The 20,581-nt window shown below is 37.4% G+C and overlaps 2 protein-coding genes across 4 annotated transcripts in view; one reads left to right on the top strand and one right to left on the bottom strand.

The window, feature by feature from the left end:
* Positions 1-4,641, bottom strand: part of FTO (FTO alpha-ketoglutarate dependent dioxygenase) — a 221,981-nt gene extending 217,340 nt beyond the window's left edge. For all 3 annotated transcript variants that reach the window (XM_053987132.1, XM_053987138.1, XM_053987136.1), the window contains exon 1: positions 4,512-4,641. In XM_053987132.1, the coding sequence (XP_053843107.1) occupies positions 4,512-4,550 (39 nt within the window). In that variant the 5' untranslated portion in view covers positions 4,551-4,641. The remainder of the gene's footprint in view (positions 1-4,511) is intronic.
* Positions 4,642-4,841: 200 nt separating this feature from the next.
* Positions 4,842-20,581, top strand: part of RPGRIP1L (RPGRIP1 like) — a 49,281-nt gene continuing 33,541 nt past the window's right edge. The window contains 8 exon segments of the mRNA XM_053987765.1: positions 4,842-5,209; positions 8,153-8,225; positions 8,948-9,039; positions 9,812-9,956; positions 12,070-12,224; positions 12,227-12,360; positions 17,173-17,267; positions 19,006-19,129. Of these exon segments, the coding sequence (XP_053843740.1) occupies positions 8,955-9,039; positions 9,812-9,956; positions 12,070-12,224; positions 12,227-12,360; positions 17,173-17,267; positions 19,006-19,129 (738 nt within the window). The 5' untranslated portion in view covers positions 4,842-5,209; positions 8,153-8,225; positions 8,948-8,954.

Below are 20,581 nucleotides of genomic sequence, written 5' to 3'. Positions count from 1 at the left end.
ATAGTAAGTAGAAAGTCAGGACACAGACTGATTTGGATTAACACATTTTCAGTTATAACAAGTAATTTTACAGAGGATTAGTATCTTGATGGTCTGATCAATACTAGGCACTGCTGCTATTACAGATGAAGAGAAAATTACCCCTCCAGTAATAAAGTGTGTGTCTCGGTTCTCCTTCATTTGCCGAGTCCATTACTGTAATGGTTCCAGCATTAGCAGCTGAGGCAATTCAAACAGCAGGAATGTGATGAATTTAAAAACAAGAAACATTTGCCACTCTTTCTTTCTTGTATTTTATTCTGCATATGCAAGGCTTCTACCTGACCATTTCCAATGTACAAGTCATGTGTGATGTGACTATCAACACTATTTCTTAATTATTGTCCCATTAATAATGGGAAGGTCCAATAATGTGATTACCACAAAAATTGCTACTGGCATATTGGTTGCTGATTCTGCTAAAACTTGCACACCATTTACCTAAGCAGAAATATGACATGACAAGAAGCTTATTTAACTGCATCTAAGCTGTTTCATTAATTTTCCTAAATAGAATTTCTAGAATAATCTAATCTGTCAATTAGAAAATTTTGTTTCGTTTGACTTTTTTTAATAATGTTTTTTATCTTAAGAGGTAGAACAATAACTGGAAACAATAAATCATTGCAAAATTAGAACAAACCATGGTAACAATGTTGAAGTTTTTAAACTTCATTGTATGGTACAGGCACCATCTGCCAGAATTAATTCTAAAACCAAACTTTTAATCATGCTTTGAAGTGCTTTGAGAATACTTGTCTGATTTTCCTTGAGCATTAATATGTTGAAGCAACCTGTTTTACCTTGTAAAGATGTATTATTTTGCAGGCAGCAAAAATGAGGAAAGAAGACCTTCAATGATATCTCAGCCAAACCTCAGTATATTCCCTTTTTCTCCTTCTAAATAAAATACATACAAAGCTTTGTGTTATTTAAAGCTTTATATTTCCTTGCCACTTTGTCCAACACGTCTCACAAATGTGATACTGAATATGAATATCTTTGTAAAAGCCCTTGTGAATATTCAGATATGTGCACATTGATGCATTTATTATTTGTACAGCAATAAATTTATTGGACTGGGGTCCCAGCTGTGCTGGGAGCTGTACAAACGTAACAGTAGTGTCTGTGGAATACATTCTCTGCAGTCAGCATTCACAGCAGTATGAATTAGCATAAACAGCTATATAAGGTAATTGTGAACTGGCTTTAGTGGTCTAGTCCAAAGACCCATAAAGGTAACACCTTTACTTCAAAAGAAAATAATACTCCACACTAGCTGAGTATCTTCTCTTTCACCTGGTAATGGCACACGGTGTTAACATGCAAAGAGTGGTAGAGGAAGCATATACAGGAAATAACTAGAACTTGGCCTCTCTCATACTGAAACTTGCTTTAAAGAAAACCACTTTGAATAAATAAGTCTCAAGAACATTAAGCCTTATATTAAATATTAACATTTAAACTCAACAATCAAGATAATAAGCATTCTAAAAGCAAAAAGCTTTCTTCCCAAGTCTAAAAGGAGCAAATAGCCGACTTAGATCACCAGATAGGAAGTTTGTTTGGTTTTACTTTGCATGGTACATTTCTACACCCAGTGAAAAAGAAGTGACCAACTCTGACCAACAGTGTAAAGAAAAAAGAATGAAAATAACTATAAACTATTAATTGAAATGGAATGCTAAGCTAAAACAAAAAAGCATGAACAACCCCGCAATTGACTGTTTCATAAAAATGGCTTTTCAGCTAATGAGCAACATCTACTCTAACAATTCTGGTTTTATGCACAGAAGTAATATTTGCTATGGGAAAGGCCAGAGCTTGCAACAGCTCCAAAGGTATCTTTACAAACTTCAGAGTAGTTGTGTTTTGCTGTCCACTTAAGACTCAGAGGAATATTCTACAGGACATTAGCAACACCCCATATGGTGTTTAGAACAGATGAGTAGTTAACTTCTGGTTATGGTTTTCCTACTTTTCTTTCAGACCCTCTTCCCAAGAATGAATTTGCATCCTCCTTCTCTTGACTTGGAACACCAAGACTAGCACAAAGAATTTCATTTCTGCTACACATTTAATCTTACTCAACCCAGCTGAGTGATCTGCAAAGTGGAAATTGCTGTATGACAGCACTGCACTCTACAGAACTTCTACCACATGTACTTGGAACAGAAATGTTCTTCTACAACAGCATAAATCAAAACATGCTATATGCAAGAAAAGTCAGAGAAAAGTTTATCATATATAAAAAACATACTACATAATTACAAAGCAAAAGCCAATCAGTGGGATTCTGACAGACAGCATTTAACTGTACACAATTATAGCAAAACAAGAACTTTTATTCAGGATTTAATTCTGGAAAACAAGAGACATTGCCAGAAGACACATAATCCAAACCAGTCCTTACCCAACCACTTCCCTCTCAGTAGTAGGCCTCATTAATCTTACTCTCCAGAAGAAGTTGGGTTAACCTCACTAATATTTGGGTCGCTAAAAAATATTTTAATCATGGAAGTCTTTAAATGGAAGTCTTGGCAGAACTACCACAATAAAGACACTGTTCCTTTATCTTCAGTATTTCTCAGGTGATCAACATAAGTTAGGAATGGCTAAACCCAAGGACTGAAGGGTGACTTGGCATGCTGCCAGGAGCCCAGAGATTACATCTCCAATTAAGTTGTAGAAAATAATCAGTATGAGGATGCTTCCATGGGAAAAAAAAAAACCCGCTTACGTTCCTTCTAGCATATCCCCTCCTTTTCCATTGCTGCTTTCTCCTTTGGCAGCCTTTGTTCTAAGACATTCTACAGGCTCATTTTGCTTCACTTTCAATATACACAGCTTCTCTCAAGTAGCACCCAGCTTACAACATCCCTCTAAGGCATTCTGTAAGTATTGACACCTTCAAACTCACTGTAAGAATCTTTTCTCTTTCATCCTTCTCTATCTGTGCACACACAACATTGAGTTGTGTCTATAGCACTACTCTTGCACTTGACCTTGAGTTTTTCTCATACATTGACACCTCTTCAAGTGCCTTTCCTCCTACAGCCTTTGCCAATGTAGTTCACAGCACCATCCTTTTACCCCTCACAGGTATCTTTGATCAATTATCTTATCAAGGGCCATTATTCTCCTAATGCAAATGATTCCCAAATACATTCAAGACCCATTGCCAAGACAAAGGCCCTTGGATGGACAGCACAAATGTACAGGCTAAAAAAAGTATGGGTTGAGGTTTTTTCTACAAGGTATTAGATAGAACATCTACATATGTTTTGACACACATGGAAAGGGCAGAATACAAATGTAACACTGAAATTGCCGTCCCTCGGCACTTGAGATAGCAGAAAGACAAAATGACCAGATAGTCCTCAAGGAGTTGTTATGAAACTTACTACAGCAAAGAGGCCCTAAAGTTTTCTAGTAAAATACTTAGCTGCAAACTTATATCAGACCTTTTCCCTGCCTTTGAGGGGTATAGTATATTTAATACTGAATAGGAAATTAACAGCAATACCAAAACCACCATGTTCCCTGCTCAGGTGTATGAGATTGGCATTTTCTAAATTTAAAATGGAATTAGCTTTCCTTTCACTAACACCTCTAATACCAGTACTGTTCTTTCAAACAAGTCACTTACTGCTTCTCAATACTACTGTTTTGTAAACAAAATCAGCAGAAGTACAACAACCATCAAGGGCTGAAGTAAAATATTGTACAATGTAGCAAAACAAGCCTTTCAAAGGCACCTGAAACAGCAAACATTCAGCACTCTTGTTTGCTTCCACAGACAGTGAAATAACATCTTCAATGTAAGCATGTAACAACAGTGCATCTAAACACGTGAACAAGAACAGAAACATTATAAAGCTCAGGTGGTGTAAGAGACTTAAAAATATTTATTTAGGTCAGGCTTAGTGTAGAGTACTTTTAAATTTAAGAATTAGGCGCAGTTACACAGTGCATCATCTCACTGTGAATGTTTCGACAAAAACAAACACACAGTCTTTTCATCATTTTTTCCATATACCACAGAACTCTCTTTTAAATTGCAATATCTTGGCCACATGGCACACGCCTTTACCACCAGCTCCTGTTAGCGCTGTACGAGGTGCCCCTCATTCAGGGGAGGGGGGATCGGACATTTCCAGCTTAAGCGGAGCCCCCTGCCCGGGCAGCCCCGGCGGCGCCCCTGGGGGCGCGGGGCGGTGCTGGGCACACGCGGCCGTGCGGAGCTCAGCCCCGGCTCCGTGACCGCGCCGCCGAGCTCGGGGCCGGGGCTTCTTCCTTCTCACAACGAGCTGCGCGGCGGCCTCGGAGTCCCCTCGCTCGGGGCTCCAGCACTGGAGCTAGCGGAGCCCCGGCGGGCTCTGCCCCGCACAGCCCCACGAGCGGCGGAGAGGGCTGGCCACGGGCACACGCTCTCCTCGGGGCTGCGGGGAGCAGGAAGCAAAGGAAGGTACCTTCAGTTCTTTCTCCCGCTCCCCTGCTCTCCTCTTCATGGTGCCGCCTTAGCCGTCCGCACGGAGCGGAGCAGCGCCCCGGGCACCGCGGGAGCCCGCGCAGCTCCGCCGGCAGCGGCCGGACCGCGGCTTCGCGGGCAGCGCGCGGCCCCGCCCCGAACTCCAAGTCCCGGCAGGCCCAGGGCGGCCCGGAAGGGGAAGGGCCCGCTTGGCAACAGCGACAGCCGCTAACGGAGCGCTGACGAGCCCGGGGCTGGCGGGGGCTGTGAGTACGGGGGGAGCTTCTCCTCCTCTGGGCACGGCGCGGGGAGGAGCGGGGCGCTGGAGCTGCCCGGGGCTGTGGCGCCGTGTCCTGGAGCGGGCGGTCCCCGGCCGGGCAGGCGAGGAGCGGCGCTGGCGGGACCCGCGCTGCGGGCGGCGGTTCCAGACCTGAGAGGCTCCTCGCTCGGTGCCCGCGGGGAAAGGCTGGGAGCCTCAGCGTGTGGTTCAAAGTAGCCCTGTGGGTCTGTGTTTTGTACCGGGCCAGGCTGCTGGGCTGAAGGGGAGCTGAGCTCCTGTGCCCGAGGGCGGGACAGCCCGGGCGGTGTAGGCGTTCCTTCGTGAGACGAACGCTGCCTTCCCTGCGAGCCTGCCCCTTCCAGCCCTGTCAGTCACCGCCGCAACTGGCGCGGCTGAATCCAAATTGGACGCTTTGTAAAGTATGTTGAAGGCAAGACACGGTTTTTTTGATTTTTCTGTGTTGAAGTTGGACTTACAGGTCTGAGAGATGTTTCTTCCATCAAGCAACAGCAGGATGTTGTGATCCCATTTCCTAACATCTTCCATATCTTCTCTCTTTTTTTCCCATGTCCACCTCCCAAAACACACAGCACTGCAACACATGATATTTGAAAGATGATATGTATGTGTATTTCTACCAAGTTATAAATGAGATTATTTTGGATTACAAGACCAATAAAGTGCAAACATGTATATTTCAAGGACTCAATAGAGGGAGAACATAGGCTGAGTTAAGATAGGTGGGTGGTCCCTCCCACCTCCTTTTTTAAATTCCCTCTACCGGGGAAGTAGGATTTTGTAACAAAAGGATCATCCTGGCCATGTCTGACACTCAAATTCAAAAACCGTGTTGAAACAATTAAGTTGTAATTCTTATGATTTTACTAGAAACCCCCTCTCTGGAAGTCACTTATAAGCGCATTGGCTGAGAACTTTCAAAAAATTAAGTAATTCCCACTCTACTTTGAAGGATGTTTGCTACCTTTGAAGGATGTTGATACAAAAGTCCACTTCTGTGAGTTATATGAGAATCTGAACCTAAAGCATGAGCTTTGCTAAGTATTAATTTTATTAGTGTCAGACTTGTATAACAGTGCAAAGTTGTGTGCAGTTTTTTGTAATAAATTTTCAGATACAGGTAGTGATAGAACCACTTTTATAAGTAGTGAAGTGTGTAAGAGTTACAGTTTCTTTAACTTTAGTAGTTATATTGAAAATTCTTGCTTATACCTAACTTGAAGTCCTTACAGGTTAATCCCAGAGATATGGGGAATATTCCTCTCTTTGTACATTGAGTTCTCTAGTTTTGAGGAACAATCTGTGCTGAAGTGATTGTAGGGTATCCTTTCTTGGAAATAAAGCCTAGTTTAAGTTTTTGAGGTTGAGGATGACATGTGGATCTGTCCAGATGCAAATACAAATTTATATCTCTCTCACATTGTTAAGCTTTCTTTTAGGAAATGCTGCACTTTTAAGTACCATAACTTCTCTAGCAGTGTTGCTGTACACTTTTGTCAGATGTAATTGCTTTGGAAATGCTTTCAAAAGTAATACAGAATGCGGTGGAGAAATCTCATATGCTTTTGGAAATAACGCTGGAACTGGACTGCAAGGAAAAGTAATTTTGTTTAAGTGTTTGTGATTGACACTCAGATAATATTCAAAGAGGAACTGTAACATATGTAACACATGCTTTGATGTTTGAAGTGTCCTCTCTCAAAGCAGCAGCATAACTGGTGGTTATTAGTGATTATTAAAGACATGGGTATGTTACTAATCAGCCAAATAAGTTGCCAAGCCAGATTCTAAATCTGTAATTATATTTGGCCTCCCTAAAACCAGGAGGCATGTTTGTACTATTTCTGTCTAAAACCACTGTATCTGATAAACCCAATTAATATGGTTGGTTTTTTCATTTTCTTTTTCTGTGGCCCAGGACAGAAAAGATAGTTGAATGCTTAATTTCTGACACTTTGTAATGGAAATGAAACAATTCTTCCTCTTCCTTTTGAAAATTTCACCTTCTAAGTTTTCAGGACACTTTAGATTTGAAGTTGCTTTATTTTGTCACTCTAAATCATGTCATGTTGCCAGTAAAAGTTGGCTTTGTGTGCATCTCTGAAATGTTAGTTTACTTACAGCTCAAGTATTTCTCGTTTTGCTGCAGCCAGTAATGGATTACTACTGACAAGAGTTGTTTGTTTATTTGAGTGATAAGCATGTGTTGTTTTGTCTCTGTTTTTAAATTAGTAGATTTCTCTCATACTGAAGATAACAGGTAGATATCCATATTAAAGTTTCTTCAGCAAATAGTGAAAACCAGTAGTGTTTGTTTGTGCCTGTTACTGTTCTGGAGTTTTTGAAGCCTGATTTTGATGGATCACAGACATTGTGGAGTCGTGCTGATAAAATACTTGTTTAGCTCTTGATGCCCAGAAAAAGCCTCTGTCATTTTTGATTTGTGAAAGCAAGGACAACCACATTCTAGAAAGATGTATGGTGGTAGCATCTTCTCCTTGCTACCACCATGAACCAAATTTAGCTAATCCTCTGGAGGTAAAATGTCTGCTTCCCTTTGATCTCAGTTGCTGTAGCCATACTGGTACAGGGACATATAATAGTAACCACAGTAATGAACCTAGACCTGAGTGAAGCCAATGACTGCAGATAGATTTTAACAAATTACAAAGAAGTTTGGAGGATTTTGTATGAGCAATGCAAACAGTCAAGGATGCTGAGGAGCTGGATTCCAGAGGATATGTGTTTGCATTGGTTGCCAGTTGTGCCATTAGCTGAGTGGTGTGGACATCAGCATTACAGAGTAGTATTCTCTGTCACTGACAGCATTGAAACTACAACCATATTGCAAGTCTACAACTGTAGTTCAGTTCACTTCTATGGTCATGATAAGGAAACATTTGTTCCACATGGAAGAAAAATGTGTTCCTGTTTATTCATAAACAGTGAAGTCTGGAAATAATATTTTATCATAAATTTTAGTGATGAAAAAACCAAAAGATTAAAAGCAAGAGTGACTTGTTGGAAACTAAATTTCCATTAATCCCTTTTGTTTCTTTAGAACAAAGCCATAAGGAGAGTTATTTATGATGGAAGAAAAAGCTTAGGCAGCACTTTTGATTATGATTGAATTAATAGATATTGCATGGGATGTCTGATTGTGTGTACCATGTCGCTTGTGGCTTCTGATGCAAGTCTCTTGTAGCATCACTGTTAATTTCCAGTGCTTTCCTTAGATGGTTTTGGATTGACTAAGGATTTATATCACCTGAAGAGTGTAACAATTGTTTTGGGGGTAAGACTGTTGAAAGGACTTCACATCTCTCCTTTTCCTGTTGTTTCAGCATTACTTGACTCTGTGACCAACATGTAATTTTCTGCACCAGAAGACAAGAAGGAAACAACAGTTTTTAAGAAGTATGTTCATATATTACACCAAAACAAATGTAGTACTCTTTCACAGTAATACTTTGCTAACCTCACTTTGTCATGTAGCTAAGCTTTCTGTTGCCGCAAGATAGAATCATGTTCAGATTTATAAGAATCATTCATAGGAGACTTCCTGTCTTAAAAACTAATTTCTTTTATGACAGTGATTGAAAGAAGACTAAGAGGATGCCAGGCAACACTGGAATGACTTCATAACCCCCAGCACCTGTTTCAAAGAGTTACATTCAAAACGTGGAAGATGGCATTACTCATCTACCATTCAATGCCTTAAGCTTTTACCACTCTTAAAATTAACAAACAATTAAAAAAAAAAAAACAATTAAACAAAAAGCCCGTAGGTCCCCTTCCCACATCCACTTGGAAATATGGCCTTAGCCCAAAGATTCTTGAAAACAGCACGGCTAGAATTTCAGAAAGCTAACTGTACATATATTAAATAGAATTGGAGCTATTGCACAACAAAAGTGTATCTTGTGAATGGATTAAAACTGGCATAAAATTAAACTTGAGAACTTCAGAGTTTAGATTGTTCTCTGAGCAATCTAGTTGAGATAGGAGCATTCAGAAGTCTGTCATTTCAGTGAATCTGCCATAACTTTTGCCTTCATTTCATATGGTGTATTGTTCATTCTAGTCTCAGTTTAAATAACAGATGAAGAGGAATTTCATTTGAATTTTGTTATTCCTAGATAAGCCATGCCTGTTGCAGCTGATGTAACTGTGGGGGACCTGCCTGTGAGACATGCAGGTCTAACTCCAGCTGGAATTGAAGGATTACAAGGTTTGTACCAGCTGCTATTTATTACAGCTACAGACTTTGATCAGTGGCTTCTTTAGTTTCTTTCTAAAAATGTTTCTGATGTTGCCACTCACAAAATTAAGTTCAAATACCATTCAAAATCTGGGTTAAATTGTGAAAGATGCTGTGACCCATTCAATGTTCAAGTTGCTTGTTATAAGAGGGGAGTTGCTGTGAGATGCTAAAAACTGAAAATATCATTGAGCTGTAACATTCATACTTCCAGAAGAAAAGATGATTTTTTTGCTGAATTGAGGACAAGGCCAGATCCATTTCACAAAATGGAAAATTATTATGCAATTCTGCTATGTTACTCAGCTGCTATTAGAATGGAACAACTGGGCTTAGTCTTGTATCTGAGTAAATTTAAAGAATTATGAGTTAATATTTTCAAGCTTCAAGATAATATGTTAACTTTGGAACATATTAGAAAGAATCCCTTAGGTAATGCTTATTTTGAGATAGTATCTTTGGCAGAACCTGGTTACTTGGTAAACTGCTACCTTTGTGTTGTCTAGTATGAAAACAGGTTGTTGTATAGTTTTAATTGCTTTTTTTTTTAATTTGTAAGAGGAAGGGAAAAGGAAGTGATTAAAATGACTATAAATAAAAAAAAAATTAACAGACTTGTACAAGTGTAAAACATAAAATTACTTGAAAAGTTGGGGGGATTCGGTATTTCAAAATGAGTTTTGACTTTTGGCTACATGTTGAATATATTGAAGGTAATATAAAGTTGTTTTGGTTTGGGTAGAATCTTCAACTGCACAGAATATAAAAGCTCAACAAGCTAGGTAACAAATCAGTCAAGAAGAAATGGAGGACAGGTTTCTTCAGGCACATGATACTCACATCTTACTCAAGCGGCATGCAAATGAGCAAGAGGAGAAAACTAAAAGGTATGGGGGTTGATACTTTTATTTTAGCTTACAGTAATATTTTTGTCCTTTAAAACATCAACAAATTGAAAATGCTGATTTCTCTCAGAACACTTTTTAAATCAGTAGCAAAAATCACTCTTTGGAATTAATTACTTTTAATTTCTGGTCATGTCTGTGTATGTATGTCTTTGTGGTGGACTGTATTAGATTTCCATGTATATGTTTCCTTGTCTGTCACTGGAGCTGGTACCTTGTGTTCAGAGCTATGCTGTTAGAGTGTTCTGGGAACTGTAGAAGAGGCTGTAGAAGCCTAGTGATTCATCAGGAATTTCATTCTAGAATCAAAACTGTGTATACAGTGAGATTCCACCCCTATTATTAAACTTAGTGCTGTTTTGCCAAACCAGTGTGGGCTCAGCAGAAGTGTTCATGGTATTACTGCATTGCAGGAGGGCTAATTAATCCAAAAGCACTGTGACTCTGTGCTCACATTGTGATGTACTTAATTAAGTCATGCTGCATCCAAACATGGTGGTGTCAGGGGCTAACAGATTCATAAAAGGGCAGCTGAAAATATTGCTTCTGTAGGTGGGACCATTTCATAATTTTTTAAAGTCCAAAGCATTCTTTCCTTTTGACTCAGTATTCAGTGAGTCAGGAGCAAATTGACCAGCATGACATAACTTCCATCTTTTCTGTCAGGCTGTTGTCAAATTCAAGATGGTGGAACAGATGAATTGTTTGCTTATTCCAAAGGGCATTTCCTGTGTTTCTGTTAGATGTCTTACCAAATGCACTCATCATCCACTTAGGTAGCATTACACAGAATGTTCAAATTGGAATACCTGAATTAATACTTTATGGCACAGAAAATAAAAAATACAGTGTTTGCTAGGGAAAAAACTTAACTCCTCAAGTTGAACTTCTTTTCCAGCATTCCTTGCCAAAACCCTTTTAACTAGAAGTTTGGAATGAATTTGCAGTGGAAGAACATTGAAAAAACTCCATGTAAACAAAAAACCTGCTTACAGGCAAGTAACATTCTGTGACATCCTGAAGTTATTAGGGATTTTTTTTTTGTTTCACTTTTGTTCTTTTAAGTAGAAGCTTCTGTCCACAAGTATACAAAAAAATAAAACAAGCCCCTTTAAACAAATGAAGCATGTCCTTATTTTCAGTTTTCTTTCTGGGCCTTCAAAAATATATTTCCTGTAAACTAGATACAGGTCTCAAAGATGTGCAACCAACTTTGTAAAGTCTTGAACTTGTCTCTCTCATCAAAGCCACCTTTTCTTTCTTTATATGCCAAGTTTTTTGCATTCACTTCTGGGTATGTTTTCTGTTCATGCATGTTACATCACCCCCATGTGCCCTCACTGCCTTTTGTTCTAGCTTACCAATGTTTATCAGAACCAAGGGAAATCAAAGGTACAACGCTTGAGATACCAAAAGCAAAATTTGTATCCTTCTAAAGACAGATGACAACCATACCCTCTGTATCTAATGATATTCTGCAGCTAACCGTTCTTTCTCCAAAGCACACTGGAAATATTTGCCAAGTGTAAAATTGAGTATGGTAATGAGAACTGTTAGGTCTGTTTTTCCGGTGTACCTTCTTAAATATCTCCACCTATATATTTTAGCCACTTTGGACATGAAATATATATTTAAATCCCAAAATACTAGAAATTATATATAATTGGAATGTTGCATATTATTAGCATTCTTTCAATAGTTGAATGTTCTGTGGATTCGCAGCTTTTATAATATGCCCCACCACATCCCAAATCTGTAACTTTACTTAACAGCGTGCAGAGGTTCCTATATAAGGTCATGCGTTAAAAATTACATTTAAGCGCCATATGGAGTAAATATGTGTCCTCCCTTTACTAACCTTAAATGATAAGCCTTAGGAAACTGTTATTTGTCAGTGCTATAAAGCAGATTGCTGCACAGTGGTTTCAATTATCTTCAAAGAGTTCTTCACAGGCAGTAATAGTTATATCAAAACCTGAAATTTATTATTCAGGTTCTATGCTGAAGTCTTCACAGTGATTATGTTCCTTTCAACAGAATGCTTTTTATGCTGACTTTTCACATTCTTTTTCATCTTTTTTATTATTTTCCCGAGAATGACCACCAAGTTAATACAGCTTGTTAATGATAAAAAAAAAGTCTGAACAGGTTGGTGGCGGCCCCAAGTGGCTGGGTCAGGCCTGGAGCTGGAAGAAAGGATTGTGCATTGACAAGAAAAAGTTCATGAGCTTGAGAAACAAAATGAAAGCCTCCCCTTTCAGCTGACCAGCAGCTCCAGATTCCAGGCCACAGACCTTGTCCATACAGCTGTGTTCAATCTTTTATTAGCAGTGTTCTCAGAAAAGTGAGCGAGGCTGCTGGTATGCCAGAGCACACAAGGAAAGGTGTAATTCACATTTATTAAAAACAATGGTTTATATCCCTAACAATTGCTTCACTGTAGCAAGTCCATACTCTTTTTGTTCATCAGTGGGCAATAATAGTACCTGTAGGCAGAAAGATTGTTCTTTCCCCTTGTTCTTGTATTTATTTATAGCAGTCATGATAACTTCCTTGCCTTTGAAGTCCTTATTATGACATTCCACAGTAGTTGGGGTTAAACAAAAGTGCAGATTTGAAAAGACAGTAGCTATCAGGCAAGTTTTCTAATAGTTAAAATCATTGGACTTCCTTAGTAGAACTTCTCTACATGTTAAAGGGTTATAAAAGTAGTATATGAAAAAGTTTAGTGTTTTCATGTTATAACAAAGTTTCACATCTGTGGTTTGTTTGCACATGTTTTTCCTTTTTTAATTTCAAGGTTTGTTCTAGTTTCTCGATGCATGTGTGCACAGCAATGCAGACTTGAAAAATCTATCACACGTGTGCACTTTGAAAAGCAAACACTACAATGTAGGTATCTATAACAGTGCTTTTTACCGTTGAGACTTTCTGCAGGCTCCCTCTCAGGCCTTTACTTGCTGTAGTTACATTTGGAAATCACACTTTAAAACTTCCATATTTTCATAGGAACATTTGTAGAAGTAGTTGTACTCAGTTAACCATTACACTGAACTGACCATGTGTTTTAAAAAAACCCCAACAGCTACAGCCCTGATTCAAACCTGAGTCAGAAGAATTGTCTCCTTAACTTCCAGAAACTATGGGTCAGGGTGGTGGCCAGTTACACTCTCACACCAGTCTTCATTTTTATTACATTGATTCAGGTATATGATAACAGCAAAAACTCTCATGTTTTTAGATAAAAATTGTGTTTGTTTCTACCAATTTGCATCTCTAATCTATTTGTAGTGCAAGTTTTGAAAATTATCATACACCTGTGTTTTTATACTTCGTATCATTAATTGGGCAATTTTATTCCCAAAATCAATTTGTTTGGTTTTTATCTTAACAATGCAAAAATAGAGTGGAAATATAATAAATTTATTCAGGCCCAGTGTTACCAGATAGAAGAGGGCAACTTGGTTCTGGGAGTACAGATCAAATGTTGGTATGAGAGAATGGGTGTAATCTTGGTGTAAAAACAGATCCAGATCTAAGATGTCCTGTGCAGAAGTAGGATTGGGACCATATTGATTAAGGCAAACTCGTCCGCAGATGGTCCAGCTCAGATAACAATGTTCAGGAATTTCATAGAAGTTCTAGTGTGCCTGTCTGTTTTCTGAGGCCTTGTCCAAACCAGAGGGGATTCTGGTAATTTGAGTGCTCTGAATATGCAATTTCTTGAACATATTTTCTTAAGGTGAAGACTTACAAGAATTCTAGTAACCAATACTCAGAACTTGAACACAGTAGCATTGTCTTCCATAAGGACAGAGAATACTTTCTATAATATTCATTAAACATAGACTATTTCATGTTTTTGTCTTGCATATGTCCTCATCCTGCCCTTCTGATCAATGATGATAAACCAAACAGACTAATGTTGAGTTTGTGCTCTCTTTTTTTTTGAAGACTGCTAAACTCTTAGATTGCTCAATCAGACATCTCAAATCATCTTTAGTGCAGATCAGAAAACATGCAGTACACTTATCCAAAAATACACCTGGAAAAATTCAGGAGAGCTTGGCTGTCTCTAGGGTATGAAGAGACAAAAAAAAGTCCACAAAGAATAAATATACCTTACTGTATCTGCTTTGTGTTTGGCTGCTTTAAAAATACCATAGCAAATTGATGCAAAAGTTCTTCAATATAATTCCTGCAAAATTTTAAGTATAAGTTCATAACAGACAATTTAATGTTCATTACCCATGAATAATTTGGAATCCAGCAACAGTAGCAAATTATTGGCCTTGTATAAGGGTAGAGTACCAAATTAGGTGTAGTCGTGCAGTGCAGCAAAGTGAGGCAAACATGCATGCAGAATGTGTTCACAATAAAGCCTCTATTAGTTAAATCTTTTTTCTTTCTTTCTCTTTTTTACTTTTGCAATAAATGCGTGCAGAATTCTTCAGTTTTGCATGTATTTTCCCCTTTTTGACTGTTTCAGTTTCAGGCTGTTACCTTTAACAGTTGTGTAACACAGTTGTGTTAAGGATCTAGTATGGCATGATCTTGCAGTCCTTACTCATTTGATTTCATTGGAAGTTCTCCTTGATGAGAAATATGTCATCAGTTCTGTAGCTGCCTTTCATGGGAGGGACCCCATTATTATGTGTGAGCATTCTTTTGTGCATCAGTGGTGCTACATAAATAATACATCATAATGTTTGCTATTAAATTATTCACAGAGTCATAAGTCTCCCCTATTCAGAATTTCCTTTATATAGTTTAAATAGGTTAAATAAGTTGTTATCATAAATAATGTCTCAATCTGTGCCTACAGTAAATTCAGAAAATATTCAAAATATTTTTTCATTATTTGAAAGTAATCTATTTCAAGGAACTTCTGTGCTTCATTTTTGTATGAGCACTCTTCTTCAAGTACAGCAGACAGAAACTGAAGATAACATTTAAATTCAATGTCAATGACCATATTTATGTGAAAACTTTTAAGGAATCTGAAAGTAAAGTTGCACTTAAAATTCAGCTTTAAAAAAATCTTCAAATAAAGCCAGGCTCTAAAGTAGTGCAGATTCTTATTTATGTTGATCAAATTACTTGTATCCAAACCATGATACTTGACCTAAGTTACTATCTATGAGTTAAGTTCTGAAAGTATTTCCTTTATAGTCTATTTCTAGTTTTAAACCTGATGGAAGATACGTTAGTATTTGAGAGTTTCTATGTTTGACTGAAAATAGTAGGAAATAAATTGAAAAATGTCCACCAGTACATATGTAGAATAGTGTGTACTCTATAATTTTGCCACCAGAATACTTTATTGAAGACTCTTAATCATCATGTTTTCCAAGTCATGTATTTTTTATGGTGAATGCACGGAGCCAGAACTTAAAGGGATCCATGAACATTATATTTAGGACACTTTCATTAGCTTGCTTTCTTGGGAGTGTGGTAACTGCTATCTAGAACAGTCTGTATAATCCTACAGGTTTTGTGCCATTCGTATTTTTAATCTTTGTATCAGCAGAGAGAGAACTGTCAATACTGGAATACTAGAGAAAAACCTGGTTATTTGGGTGACCAATAAGGTCATCTTAGTTCATCTTTGTAGCTTATGTCTCTGAATTTTGATATTATTAGCAGCTTTTTCATGTGTTTTGTAAGAAAACACGTGGCTGTCATCCTGGTGCGTAACCACGTAAAGACAGTGTTGACATTCTCTAGGAGCTGTGTGGTGCCAAAAGGACTGGGCTCCCACCAATCTCTTTGCTGTAGCACTATTTGATTGTCAGCCCGCTTCTGCCAACCTTTAGGAAAACATTCTTTGTTTTGCTACATGTTTAAGAAGTTCTTGTGATTGAAATAACTGTAGTTACCAAGTAGTGAAGCAGCCACAGTTAATCGTTAGTCCACCATCAATAAGGAAGGGAGGTACTGGTTATCCTGAGTCCTATATCCACAAAAAATCCAGTATTATTTTAAAGCTGCTTTTGCAGCTTCACTGCAGTTTCTGTCTAACACAAGAGCTACATAACAGAGCTGAGTTGACGTGCAGCACTTCTTGAGATGATTATTGTAATGTGGCTGCAATCAATGGTTTTTTTCCATATTTAATTGCAGTTTGTTTGGGAATTCTTTCAGGAATGTATAAGTCTGCCTTAAGGGACAAACTTGGCCTATGAAATATTAGACTAAACACGTTTTAAGTACAAAATTTACCTACAATTAGCTTGACTGTTCATAATGAAAAGATGGCTGAAACCACAGCCTTGTGATTTGATGTCTATGGTACACAGTGTGCAAGATAAAACATTTATTCTAAATAAAATCATTTTGCAAGCAGGTATCTTCAAACTACTTAATAACTCATAGTACTTTCCTAAAATATCTTTAAAGCCATCCCAGACTGCATTTGTGAAACAGGTATTTGCATGTTTGTGCTTTTCTTTGTTTTGTTTAGCTGATTTTTCAATGAAAGAAACTTATTTTCTCATCAGTTTTTAATTCCTTTGGCATTTTTTTGCTGCATTGTTACTCTGGATTTAAACCTATTAGCTGTGTTACTTAAATCAATTATATTTATGTAGTTCTATTAGATAGTACTGCACATTCATGTTCTTCTCTGCTTGGGACTGTGTCTTGGACATTGGTGTATTTGTGGTTGAGAACAATTAGCTGAAAAACCTTTTATTTATTTTGCCAGACAGAGGGCAAGTGACCCTGAGAAGTTTGGTGGTGATATATATTTTACTTGCTTGGTTTTCAGTTGGGAATATGGAAGTTTTTGAGCCAGTAATCCAGTAAATACAATAGTCAGGACTCCTTAAGAGTAGTCTCAGTATTGTATTCATGTCCTGCTCATATGGAAGCAAAGACAAGATGCAAGGGATGTGGTTTAATTAGACCTCAATTTTATTAGCTTAGCCATCTGGGATTTACTGGCATAAATTTGTACAGTGGAGGTCAAGATCCTTTCTTTAATCATTTCCTTCTGGTGTAAGTTGCTATCAGTGCCCAATTCCCACACAGCTGGTCCCCAGCCTGTTATTGGGACTCTACTCTATGTGCTTTTAATCCAAATGATAAGAGGTCTGGAAGAGGGATTGTCTCTTTGGTGTAGTTCAGACATTAACCCCAAAGATAATCCTTAGCTTCTTCAAGAGTCACTTTCTCCTAACTTCGTTTTCCATTTCAGACTTTTAAAGCCAGCGTGAAGATGAGGTTTAAAGGAAGGATAGAGTTCATGTTCCTTATTTCTGCAGTTGTGGTACAAGGCATAAAGCTAGATCAGTTTGCCCATTAATTCATGTTATTACCTCCAAAGGGATATGAGTTCCTTTTCTTTGTCTGACTTCTATTCACACATTACTTTGAGGGACGTATTTGTTGTAGTGAAAAATACTAGTTAATTTCTATTAAATCTTTGTATAACCCCTATTTTTAAGTAATATCCGAATACCTGGGCGGATGTTCAGGGAGCAGAATATACCTACCTGAGAGGGAGAAGCATGTGTAGATCATAGTTTTCTATTCTACTGGTTTGTGACTTCATTTCTAGAAAAATGATCCTTCCCAACAGAGTCTTCCTCAATTAACTGTGCCTTACCCAGGAAATCTGAAAAGATCTCAGTGTTCAACAGCAAGCTCTTTTTCATATACCTGGATGCAATGCACATTTCTTAAACATATTTTATTTAAATAAATAAAGAAATTGTGATCAATGTAATGCACTAATAAGTAATTAATTGTGCATGCTTTCTCTAGCTCTTAAAACTCCAAGAATTGAAATAATCCAAATCAAAAGTAATTTTTCACTTCTGAATTTGAATAATTTGCTCCATAATATCTAAAACCTGTTTGAATCAAATGCCGTTTCATTCACTGTTGAAAAAATAGTTAATGTTGACTGTCAGAAGCTATGGAGTTTACATCTGTACATCATAAATTTCACTATCATCTGCTCCTTTTTCTACTTAAAAAGAAAAAAAAAAAAAGCCCCCTGCTTAAAAAAGAAAGGAAAAAAAGGGGCCTTTGAAGGCATCAGACCCTTTTGTTTGATGTGTGGAACAAGATTAATAAAAACGTGCCACTACATTAGCTTTTAAATAGCTAGCATGAGACAGTGCTGCTGTCTATACTCACTACAACTTTAATTTATGTAGATAACATGTTTTAGACACATGATAGTTTTAGAGTTAGGCCTGTTTCTTGGGGAAGATCTCAGATTTGTGACTGTGTTTATCTTTTCTGCAAGGACAATTAACTGGGTAATGCCAAGACACAATAGCAATTCATATTTTGAAGAATAAAAGGAAAATATTTCACGTAGTCAGCTGGTTTACAGATGTGTAAGCTTTGTAGTCCCTTCTCTTGCTCCAGCAAGAGGAGTACATTGTGACAGTATGTCCAATGCGTCTAAAATTGATAAATATTGGAAGAGAAAATACCTTTTCAAATGTTAAGGATTTATTTGGATTTATAATAATTTATGTTAATACAAATCATCCTCAAATCTTGTAATCTTAGAATTGTAAGAATATCTACATAAATATTAAATGATTTTCATGTAGTTGACACACCTGCAGCATGTTTGAGTACAAGCCTTCAGGTGTTACAAGTGCTAAGACCCTTTTATTGGCAAAATTTGATATGTTTAAACGGTAAGAGAGAATTCAAAAAAATGCTGGCACCAAATACTTCAGATGGTGGAAAAGTGAATGGAGAAATAATCTCTGTATAGGATGGAAGTTTTTTCTGTCATGTCCTGTTTTATACAATAATCAAAAATATTGATGTATTGTTTAAAGCTGCTGTGTCTGTATGTTTATTCACCTACATTCTGTAATGTCAATTATAGAAAAAGAAATTCATTTGGGCATTGCACACTAAATCTCTCAAATTTTTGGAATTGAAAAAACAATTGTAGAAAGCTGATTTGCAAAACGAGTTCAACTTTTCAAAACAAAACTAATATGATAATTGTTTTTGTATTTTTAAGCTCATAATATATTTCTTTTTAAATTTGAAGACTAAACATTTAGGACAATGTGAAAATTATCAAGGTCTGTAAACAACTGGTTGAGAAAAGCAGTTCTCTTTCAGCAATAGAATGAAAGTTTTTCCAGTTTCAAGACATATTTGGAATTTTGTCAGTACATTACTCTCATCACAGAAGCCAGTGTAAATGGAAAAAAAATATACACATTTTGAATCAACACTGAGTACATGAAAATGAACCACATATTACACTTCTCTCAAGCTGCTCCAAATGGAGGAAGGATTTTTAGTCTTAAATTTTGGGCTTTTTTTCAGAAGAGTCTAGGAAGTCTTAGTGCTTTTATCTACAAAGTCATCCAAGGCAGATTGTGAAGAATGAACTGAGTTGTCTGGCTATTGAAAGAGACTCCTGATGATTTAAAGGGAGAGCTTTGACTTACAATATACTGATTTACCAAGAAAAGGGGTGCCAGACCCCCCTCACTTTATCAGTCTTTGATAAAATTAGGGAGGCTTGGCTGTTTTGTTCTCAGTGATTCAGTTTTAACTTGTGTTTTTATGTTCTTATGTTCACAGAAATTATTTTAAAGCGTTACTGTAATTAATATTTTTTATAAAAATAACTGTTTTATGAAAATATCACGTGAACATACAATTGCATGGCAGATTCTCAGTAGGTTTTAGTTATACAGCTCTTGCCTGCTTTTTGCCATATGTGTTTGGAGAGCAGCATGTGCACACGGAGGTGGTATGATTGGCAGCTTGGAAATGGGAGAGTTCTTGTAAGTAGGGGAATCCTAACTGCAGTAGAGCTCTGTAAAGTATCCTGGCCTTATGAGCTGGAAGCACCAGGTTTCCCTGTAACCTCTTACTGCTCTTACCCTGTAGTATTCTAAATCACACTTGTGCCATTAGATTTTTGTTCTATTCCTTTTTCCCCCATATTGTTTCATTTTTACCTTTTTATGTGCTTTGCCTTCTTCCTCTCTTTGGTGCTTTTTATGTGCTTTGCCTTCTTCCTCTCTTTGGTGTAATACCTATATCCTTTCTGCCAAAGCAGCTCTTCTGTTAGCAGCTAAAATCTAGTTTTCCATAGGCTGAGCTATGTAAATTCCAGGTGAGACAGGTTTCACATGGCTTTTTGGGTTCTTGAATGGAAAGCAATAATTAAACTGTTCCATTTTAAATCATATGGAACTTTCTGATAATTTACAACAAACATCGAGTGCTTTTGCCTTTCTTGGCAGCAGCTGAATGAAAACCCGGGCTTAGGACTCAAACTATTTGAAGACATTATTTCTAATATTCACAGTGAAAGGTGCATTTCGGAGAAGGATGAGTGTTTTCTGTCGCTCTTTTTTGTTATAACAGAATGGATCCAATGGTTTTCCCGTTTCTAATAATTAGAATGTTTGAGATGTGTTTGCTAAATGTGAATAACTGTAAAATCCAAAATTTCTAGTTTAGATGGCACATAACATACTTACTTATTATAACTACTTTGTAGGAAATAGTATATTGAAAAAACTGAAGCTAACTTTATTCTGTCTCAATCATTAAGCACTGCCTATACACACATATGTATTTAGCATAAATTTTCATACACT

The sequence above is a fragment of the Vidua macroura genome, chromosome 11 (assembly GCF_024509145.1).
Source record: "Vidua macroura isolate BioBank_ID:100142 chromosome 11, ASM2450914v1, whole genome shotgun sequence".
Classification (NCBI taxonomy): domain Eukaryota; kingdom Metazoa; phylum Chordata; class Aves; order Passeriformes; family Viduidae; genus Vidua; species Vidua macroura.
The sequence above is the reverse complement of the archived record's forward strand: the minus strand, read 5'-3'. Positions and strand labels throughout refer to the sequence as shown.